Source organism: Cottoperca gobio, chromosome 14 (genome assembly GCF_900634415.1).
Source record: "Cottoperca gobio chromosome 14, fCotGob3.1, whole genome shotgun sequence".
NCBI classification, from domain to species: Eukaryota; Metazoa; Chordata; class Actinopteri; order Perciformes; family Bovichtidae; genus Cottoperca; species Cottoperca gobio.
Genome location: NC_041368.1, coordinates 239,792 through 250,566, shown reverse-complemented (window position 1 = coordinate 250,566; position 10,775 = coordinate 239,792). Strand labels below are relative to the sequence as shown.

Sequence of the window (10,775 nt, the reverse complement as noted above, 5' to 3'; positions counted from 1 at the left end):
CAATAGTAATTCTTCTCTGACGGTTGTTGGTCAGGTCTGAGCTCTTTAACCCAATTATGGCTGCCAGTATTTCTGCTGTGTATACAGATGACTGGTTTAACACTCTTTTTGAGATACGTACTCTAAATTTAGGGATATACACACCAACTACCTCACACTCCTATTTGTACTTGGAACCATCTATGGAAATTTTGAGATAATTGTAATAACTCTTCCTCGGGTACATACATGTTTTAACTACCACTTCATTAATTTGCCTTTCTCTTTACTTTTCTAGAATACATATGTCTTTCTTTACTTCTGGGAAAAGCCAAGCGGGTAAGCAACTGCATGGGATGGATCTGGGGAACTCAAAGGCCTCCATATTATGTACTTGTTTTTGCACCCAAACCCACACCCCTGGAACTCAATCCTATAACGTTTTGTGTGTAAGGTTTTCTTCCCCACTTCATTTTAACCTGACGGAGTGCAAGTTTTTTTCGTCTTAACTTCAGCGCTGTCTCTCCTGCTTCTATTAGTACTGCATTAATAGGGGTTGACTTAATAGCTCCTATACATAAACGTAAATCTTTATATTGTAGACTATCCACTTTTTGCAGGGATGTTTTGCTGCTGCTCCATATACTATACACCCATAATCTATTGTTAACCTTGCGTTACAGAATTTAACCTTGGCATCCTTTTTTACATGTTACGTAGTCATGTTGACCTCCACATCTTGCGCACCTTAACTTTCCTTTACACTGCTGTGCCATGTGTCCTATTCTTTGGCATTTGCACTGATTTAGGGAGAATTTTCTCAAACTGAACTACTCCAGATAATGTTTTCTTCAGTGTGCCATCCTAAAATTAAGTAACTTCCCTCAATTTTGATATTGCTCCAGGGATATGAGCCTTCATCCTTTCCCCATTATGTGACAACATTCTGAATTTGTTTCCTGCTGTTGTTTGCTCTGGTTAATTGGGTCATAGTGCCCACCACCCCAATTGAATTTGATTAGTTTTCTTGTCTTTGATCCATAACTGTCTGCCTATCATTCTGACTGGTTCTTGACTTTTGGTTTCTGCTAACCTTGTCGGCTTCACTATCATCCGACCAACTTCTCGCTCTTGCTATCCTCCTTTTTACTCTCAAAGCCCCCTGTTCAGTCTTGTGTTCATATTTCTTTAATAGTTATATTGCACTAAAACTACATATATTGCAAAAGTGTTTATTTGTTGATACAGCTTTGCATTTCAAAAAATACAACATTCAGGAAACATGCATATTGAGAGATATTTACAGTTTGATACTGGTCTATCAAATTGTCTGTAGCACTCTGACTTAAATGTATTTGTATAGTTTATCTTTGTCCACATAACTAGGTACGTGGGAACAGGTCACTCCACATAACCCCAAGGGGAGCTTCTTACCTTATCTTCTTTTGTCAAAAGCTACTTCCTTTTTTCTCCACCTAATATACTGTATTTGAAAGAGGCAATCAAGAAGCAGATGCACTTTGTATAAGGTGTTGTTTTTTTGCAGAATTTTCTTACATGTCAGTGTGAAAACCACGAAAAATACTTGCCAACACATACCAAGATATTTCACTACATTTGACTGACAAGTTTTAGTTGTGTTGTTTATGTTATTTATGATCTGTTGGCTGTTACAAACCTGATTGGCAACCATTTTTATTATTTGCATAAACAACAAGAAGACATTTACATTTCTAATATAACAGTTTTTATTACAGGTCAATTTTCTTCACATAGCATAGCAGCATGTCCATTATTTTGTTATTATTATTAATATATTATATTATATATATATATTTGTTTAGGTCTTTGGAGCTATGGGGCAATAAAATGCTTTAAATAAACACACACAAAAGTAATTATGTACATTTACCCAAAGACTACGCTTGAATACAATTTTGAGGCAATTGTACTTTACTTGAGTCGTACTATTTCATGCTCACTTATACCAATACTCCACTACCTTACAAAGGGAAATTGTGTACTTTTTACTCAACAGCTTACAGCTATGTTACTAATAACTTTGTGGATTCAAATTTTACACACAAAACATATGATAAACAAATACAATACCAGGCATTGTTAGACGACCCAGGTGAATCCCTCAACAAGCAGTAAAAAGCTAATCACACCTAATGCATCCAAAATCATGTCCAATAAAATGGTCTCCTGAAAGTGGCCATGTTGCCTTACCTTTATTTTGCGAATAATACTTCAATATGTTTACTTAACATATATTTTAATGCAAGACTGTAATTGAGTACTACAAAAGTAAAAGTAAACTTCCTCCACCAGCATACTAAAAATATGCAGTAAATATTTTTTTGCAGATTTGAGTACATACAGTAAATGAGGACAAACAGCACGAGAGTCCCAAGGGAAAGTTTGTTGGTCTTCTTGTTGCATTTGCTGTACTGGGTAACAAAAAAATGGTAGTACAGCGATGACCAAGAGATGTTTGAGGTCATTTAGAAATAGTGTCAACATTAAATATTTCTACCAGAGAACACTGAAACTTTATTTTTCAAATGTCCTAGTTAGGACATATGGATGCCATAAAGCTCTCAAAAAGATTTGTATTACTCTTAATTGTAATATTTATATTGGCAGTCATGCAACTGTACCACAGGGAAATATGAAGAAGGCACAATGATAAGTAGAGATGAATACATTGGATTGCATATTTTGACACAATTTCTATCAGGTAAACATGTGTAAATTGCCCAAGCATTGCATGATAAACCGTTTACATAATTTCATTGCCCTTTTGATCCATTATTAAGTCTTTAAGAGACTTCCATCTTTGGCTGTGCACTTTGCAGCGCCTGCATCAGTGCTGCAAGAGAAAAACAAGAGTGGAAGAGTGATATAACAGAAAATCTTTCTTTGAATATTGATAATTTTGTAAGCTTCATAATGACAACGGATGACATACAAATTAGAACCTACCTGTGATAATCTCCTTCTTCACTTTTTGAAATTCTTTTTTCACTTCTTCAAGAATTTCCTTCAAACACACAGATACATGCAAAACACTTTTTTACATTACAGGTAATTTTGCAGACGCTCTTACCCAGAACGACTTACAGTTTTCTGGTGTTCTGTTTGGAAGACGTACCACTAGACCACTAGGCCATCACCACTCGACACATAAATTCTTACTTCACATATGACACTACATAATAATTAAAGTCAATCAGTATTTTGGTGAACTGCCTTAAAGCTCTATGTGATAACATGGCACAATAGTGGCATCCTGGACAAAAGGTTATGACTTTGTCACTGCAGTCTGTTGTGCTTTGATGAAATTACTTCCTGGTGATTGCAAATCCCGGTGGATTGGGGAAAATGCAGAATATTACAACATACCATTGTTTTTAGTATCTCTGTTGATTATAAATAAAAGCCAACACATTTCTTGTGTCACAGAAAATTATGTCTTTTCTGATTCATTAAAAGTTAATATTCTGCTATTGTTGTATGTTCAATAGAGCAACCAACCTGTTTGATTCTTTCCATATCAATATCACTTCCATTGGAGTTCTTTTTCACCACCTTCATTCTAAAATGGAAAGACCCATGTTTACTCTTATCCAAAACAGACTGACAATGAGAAGCAGCTTACTTTATTACAGACAAAAAGAAAAATGTTCTTCATAGGTATTAGAAACTATTAGAAGAGTGAAAGAGGGAAACAGAACAGCAGCAATAGTTAAAACCCATAAATGTCATCAAAGTTTAGCATAGATCTTCCATTGTCCCTGTGTATACTTCAGGTCGAGCTACCACTTCCTCAAGTATTTATAAAGACATTCAACAATTCCCTACAACTAGTATCATTTAACTGAAAATCAAAATGTCCTGTTCTGCTTGTCAATACACTAGAGTTTGTAGTATAAATACAGTAGAGTAATGCCATTATGGTAACACAATACTCATTACTGCTCTGATATTCTGACTTTGTGGCTCATGCCATCAAGAAAGAAATGTAATGAATGCCGATGCCTTGCAAATGTTGCAGTGAAGAAGAAGAAGGAGAAGAAGAAGAAGCTTAGAAACAAGTTTCAGTCTCTTGCTATAAAAGCCTCAGACAGAAACCACAGAATGTCGAGTACTTTATTTGTTGTAGTGAGTCATTTGCAAGTGTAGTGGTAGAAAGTTTACCTGTGCAAGGCACTTAAATCAAATAGTTAGGATAATAATTTGTAATATGATAATCAGTATATATGTATGTATATGTGTGTATGTGTGTATATATATGTATATGTCAGCCTGGTCTAATAAGCCATATACTGTATGACCCAGAGGAAAAAGTAGGAACTACAGCCCATAAGCGGAAGTGAAAAACTATTCATGAGGGAGGGGAAAATGTTACATGTGTGAGCTTGTATGATCCTGTATGAGCCGGAAAATAGCAGTTTGAACCAGAGTTTTGCAGTAATATCTAGAGTGGGCTGTGAGCCCCCGGTCACGGTACTAAAAACAAGTTAATGTGTCCCCAGAGGGAAGAGGGGGTTTGTGGGTACTGAACGTCAAAGCCACCGCAAGTCGGTACCATATTAACCAGCTGATAACGGCACAGGTGCCTAATATATTCAGGAATGTGACGAAGGGGCCTCTGTGAGTTATAGTTTCAACTGTATATAAACTTGGACACAAGCGTTTGGAACTCAGTGCTTCTCTCTGGAGAGAGGTATTCAGAGTTTGTTTTGTACTTCTGAAATAAACTCCATTTGTATAAAACCTTAAACTTCTCCAGTGAAATACTTTTTTAACAATTATTACACTAAGACTTAATAAGACCAGAACTTCAAGAGTTCAAGAAAGTGATCAGAAACCCTTTAATTGTCCCACGACGGGGGAATTTACACGTGGGATCGTGGGAGGAGATCTTTGTTTTTCACCTCTGGCCCGGAGAACATATTTCCTCGACGACACAAGCAGCACACCACTAATAAAAACAGCACTGATACCCGTGCAGAGTTTGTTTCACTGGCTCATACTTCAGTCAGAATAAAAGTAGAGAGTAGCCTACTGAGAAGTAGCATTGTCGGCACAGGAGAGAAGCTTGGCAGCAGGTGGGGGAAGAAGAGGGAATGATACCTGCACACTGGGGTATTGGTGGAGTTAGAAGAGGGAGAAATGGAGGAGCTGGGGCTGGAGTCCTTTTGATTGTTGGTTAAGGATTTGGGCCTGTTGCAAAAACATACAGATCCTTTAAGGTTGATTGGGTTTTTCAATTGTTAAGGATGGCTCAGGTAGGTGATAGGTTTTTGTTGAACCTAATGCAACGTAAAGATTAATCATGTGGATGATGAAAGCATAATGGATCAGGTTCTTACCTTGGAATGGTGGCAGATTTTTCTTTGAACTTTCCATTGATTTCTGATGAAATATGTACATTACATGACATTACATTACATTACATGTGATTTACGTATATGCTAATATATGAAGCATATATTATTTTTTAAATTCAGCATATGTTTTGGTTGTTGACACATTACATTTTGTTGTTGTTTTGACAACTGTCTTTTCACAGTATTATGTATTGTGACAATGACACAATGTTGACAATGATGATACTAATACAATGCAAACCCATTTATTTGGGAAAGTGACACTACTCACCTCCTGGTTCTGAGAATTTTGATACTAAGGAGTCAGAATCCTCCTGCAGTCAAGCACATACATGTACCAAAGTTATCATCAACTCATATCTTAAATTGTACTGCTCATTCTACAACTATTACAGAATAATTAAGACTTACAGTATCAGGTTCTATCTTTTTTGCAGCAGGATTATCAGCAGCTTTCCTCCTATTTAAAATAGTTGTATTAGAGACACTCAGAAGTCCCGACCATCAGATCATCACAGCCTTTCTGTTTCTGAAGTAAGAACTTACCTCCTAGCAAGGATGGCACTCATTTCTCCCATTATACCAGCTCCTCCACCTCCACCAGGCGAGGATGCTGGTTTGGGGGATGGGGCTGCTGCTCCTTTCTCATCCTGGATACACAAAAACACCTCAAGTTATGTTCAAAGGAATTTGGTCCACTCATCAGCTTACTCAATCTGTCATTTACGTGAACATGGAATGATATAGACTAAAGCAAGTGTGCTCCATGGTAATTGCATTGGTGGAGTACGCAAAAGGAGCAGTTTCATGTACTTTACCGTGGCTGTTTTACGCAGTTTAGCTCCTTTCAGAGCTGCAGCCAGATTGTTTCCGCCTCCACCTCCATCTCCTGCACATCCTTCACTTACTCCAGCAGGGGGCGGTGGTGGTGCAGGTGGGACCATTCCCCCAGTAGGAAGTGGTGGAGGTGCAGGTGGGCACTGTCCCGAGGAAGGTGGTGGGCCTGGAGGTGGTGGGGGTACCGGTGGAGCGGTTGGTGGGGCAGGAGAAGCAGCAGGGGCAGATGCAGCAGTGGAGGTCTGACACTCTCTCTCCAGATGCTCCTTCTCCTGCTTTTCCTGCTTTTCCTGCCTCTGGCGCTCTAGTCTGGACAGACATGAAAAGACAATTCTAATGTTGGTGTGAAAACCCAGCAGCTTTTTAAAATGTTTACATATTTATTTGGCTTATCTCTGTAACAGTGTCGTTAGTACTAGAAGGATCAGTTGATTTTAGCACAAGATAAACCGGTTCCAGCTTCTCAAATGTTAGGATTATCAGATAATCATTGTAAACTGAATATAATTTTAGGTTGTTGATTGGAAAAAACTGACATCAACTAGGGCTTTGGGACATGGTGGCATTTTTCTGAAAATGTTCTCTAAATTAAAAAATAACAATAATCATGACAGCAATCATTGACGTTAATAATCAGTAGTTGCAGGCTGAGTGTCATTTCTATTAAACAATACCTTCTCTGGTGTTCCAGCTCCTGTGCAGAGGGTTCATTCTGAGCCGGGCCTGAGCAAAAACATTGTTATGTGTAATTGACAAGAGTGCTCCTCTAAATCAAGACTATTTAAACTAAAAGAACGCAGTAGATGCAAACAGGGTTGGAGTCCAGAGAAAACCTAACTTAACTAGAGCCTCGTGTTCATTTTGATAGTATACATCCATCGTATACGTTGTAGTAGGTGTTATCAAGCTGATGAAATGTCCTTATTTTCATGTGAATAATCAAGTATATTTGATTTTAGCTTACAGTGATTTGACACTGACTGGAAATAATAAATTACTGCTTGATGAGGATTGTATTTTTAAAGTGTATGTCAGTGCCAAATATATCATAATATAGCCAAATTAATTAACACAGCAGGACTATGACAAAAATGTAAACAATTTCAAAATCCCCTCTGACCTTCTTATTATTTCAATCGGTACTTTTACGTGTGTACAACTTTTAAAAGACACAATCAGGCTTTGAGTTTGAGTTATGCTCTAGACATGGCGGCACGGCCACTACATAAAGATCACAGCACGACTAACGCAGAAGCACCCTCTTCCTACTGCTTTACCTGTGCCTGCTGGTGAATTGAGAGCCTCTAATGCATGCATCATGGAGTTGGCAAAAAGGGCAGCATCCTCTTTACTGCCAAAGTTCAGCCCCCACACCTGTTTGGGATCCCGCCACTGGTGGAAGTTTGGTGTGGCTTGATTATACTTTATCCCTTTGATAATAGGACAGTTGATCACCACCTGGCATGAACAGGACGCACAAGATATTGACTGTATTGAGGATTTGAGACTTTGGGGGTCGTAGTTTATAATGTCACTAACACTTGCATAAGGCAATGCAATTCAATGCAATTCAGATAAAGAGGCCAGCTGGGAGTTGATTCAAATGTATGATCATTTGTGAGTTTATATGTTATTCTTGTAGCATTATACTGCAAAGGATAAGTAATAAATGTTATTCTTTACATGTGACTAAAATCCACTAGATGGTGATGATACTGTATTGTTCAAATGGAGCACAGGAAATAATTTCCCATCTGATTGTAAATTACATATAATCATCACATGAATTTTGACACATGATCATTATTTAAATTTTGCTCAAGAGATTAGCAGCCTCTGGAAGGTAATCCCTCACTCTGGTAATCCCTCACTCTCAGCAATACTGCACAGCTACAAGAGTAGGAACAACCGATCAGAGTACAAGAGTTTCTTAGATTATGATTTTGATCTTGGAGTTTTTACAGCACAACATTATGTAGCAAAATGTGTCTCTGCTAGTCAGAATTCAGCAAACTAGAAATCTGACCAATGAACTTTCAGAGACTGAGCTACCAAAATACATTGCTGAGTTTGTCATTTTCGCTTGTTTTTCAAGAAAGGTGAATTACAGGCAAATTAAGTTTTTACAAACTTATTTACGTGTGTACAACTGTGAATGTAAAGGTGATTGTCTGTGTGTTTGTACACTTGTCTTGTACCTGCTGGTCAGCCTGCAGTTTGCGGCCCACCACTCTGAAGGTATTGGCCACAGGGTTATTATAGATCTGCACGCGGCTGAAGGAAGGACTGTCAGATCCCGCCGGCACCCATTGTTTGTGGACATCATCATACAGCATGACTGTTGCCCTTACTTGGCAGATACTACACTCACTGTGGGAAGTAGAAATTATAAGAAAAAGATGGTGAGATGCTCATGCTCATTAGTAAATACCATAGGGTGGAGGGAAGTGAAGACTAACACAAGAAGTGCATAGTGGGATATGTAGTGTAGATATTGACACCAGATTTTAAAGAGGTAATTTAGCTAGATAAACTCTATCACCAGACAAAAACATTGATATTGGACAATTTTTATAGATATGGTCAAGGTATGGTTCCAGACAAACTGGAAACATGAAACCCAGGAAAGACTCAGCTAACACCAGGGTGGGGGATGTTAGAATACAATGTATATCGCAAAGCTCGTCAGATTCGTAATCTTTGCTTTTTATTTACGTACTTTCTTTGATTACTAGACATTTTTGTGGATTATTTCTTTAAATTCATCGCTGGAATTGTAAATACACATTTGGCATAGGATATTTCATATGCAACCAGGCCTTGTTAAGATTTAAATGTATTTGTATTGAATGAGTTTGATTTATTTCAGGAAAACATTTAAAGGAAAAAGAACATAGAGGTACATTTGTAGTAGTACTGTAGATACTTATTTCTATACTCTATGAGTCATAAGTCCATAAGTTATTTTTAGTTTACTTATTGCAAAGTCTGTAGCCTGTGGTAAATATTTACTTCCTGCCAAAAAGTTTTTTTTGATTTGACAACTTCCTGTTCTCAGCACAATGCTACCTAATATGGACTACAGTATCTCACTTTTCCATGACATCAGATAAGATAAGAACTTCATTTATCTTTCATCGGATTTCAATTGTTACAGCAGCTCAAGAGTCAAAACAGAATATGAATAATAATAAGAATGTGTGTATAAATATAATTGCTCCTGATACAGTAATTGCGCAGGATAGAGAGTCATTTGTTTGTAAGTGGTGGGTGAAGGTGACAGATATATACTAACTTCTCAAAATCATTAGCCCTCAAAATCTTTTTTTAGGGTTTAATGATATACTTCGATGACAGAAATACAGAAAATCCAGCTCTGATATTTTATGTGACAACTGTAGAAACAGAACACCTGCTATGAGCTCCAGACACAGCAGGAAATGTAACCAGAACTAAAGAGCAGTTTAAGCGTAGAGTTGATAGGAAGCAGTATTTTTCTGAATATTTTCAGTTATTCATGAATGAGCCATTCACAATGATAACATTATTGCTGTTTTAAAAAAATTACTTACCCCATATTCTATCTGAAGTTAGTATCCAAAGTTTGACTTGCTCTTTAACAATCTGCTTCTTCTTATCAAACAGAATCCACCCTCTCAGAAGTAAATTAGTTTTCTATTCAATCAGACCTGCTATCATTCTTGCACACCTCAATCATTCTCTCTCATGACATTGTTTAACACCAACCACTTGCACTTCTGCCTTTGTATTCTCATTTCCTAGACAGGTTTTTTTTTTTTTTTCTCTCTTCCTGTTCTCGTCTCATTTACTCATTCTTTTAAATTGTAATTTTCACACCTCCCCCTTTTCTGGCTTTCTCTGATTTTTGGTGCTGCTTTCTTCCTTTCCTAAATTTGGGGAGGGAGGTTTTTAGTACAAGTGGTACTGCTTTATGTCTTTGTGTGTGTGTGTATGTGTGTGTGTGTGTGTGTGTGTGTGTGTGTGTGTGTGTGTGTGTGTGTGTGTGTGTGTGTGTGTGTGTGTGTGTGTGTACCTTGTGTGCACAAGGACGGCAAGATCCACTGCATTTGCACACTGGTCATGAGTCCTCTTCACAAAATTATTTTGACTACTTCAGATAAGGAGTTCTGCTGTTTCCTGGCAGAAAATACACATGTATTACTATTATGTAATAATGACTGTATTAGCTCTATAATCCAACAGTAGTAGAATAGAGTAATATTTAACTCTGAACGTGTTCAAATGGACTCAAAAAAGGATTAGCAACAGTAGTAGTTAAACTGGAAGTATAAATAGTATTTGTAGTAGCAGTAGCAGCATCACTACACGAACAGTAGTAGTAGTAGTAGTAGTAGTAGTAGTAGTAGTAGTAGTAGTAGTAGTAGTAGTAGTAGTAGTAGTAAATGCATATTACATATTACATATGTACTGGACACAGTGTTCATGTTACTCTATAACACATTTTAATGTGTTATCCTCTAGTCTCTGTCACAGTGCTACTAACTAGCACTTCACTTCATCCTAGTGCTGCAGTAGCAA

General features: G+C 37.4%; 1 protein-coding gene across 1 annotated transcript; it reads right to left on the bottom strand.

Moving 5' to 3' along the window:
• Positions 1-1,703: 1,703 nt before the first annotated feature.
• Positions 1,704-9,984, bottom strand: LOC115018964 (vasodilator-stimulated phosphoprotein-like). The gene is made up of 13 exons (XM_029448248.1): positions 9,788-9,984; positions 8,414-8,585; positions 7,493-7,673; positions 6,890-6,938; positions 6,197-6,524; positions 5,925-6,028; positions 5,790-5,838; positions 5,650-5,692; positions 5,361-5,403; positions 5,122-5,211; positions 3,520-3,580; positions 2,968-3,025; positions 1,704-2,854 (listed from the first exon to the last, which is right to left on the bottom strand). The coding sequence occupies exons 1-13, from the start codon at positions 9,790-9,792 to the stop codon at positions 2,805-2,807; spliced, it is 1,233 nt and encodes a 410-aa protein (XP_029304108.1). The 5' UTR covers positions 9,793-9,984; the 3' UTR covers positions 1,704-2,804.
• Between the last annotated feature and the right edge of the window lie 791 nt (positions 9,985-10,775).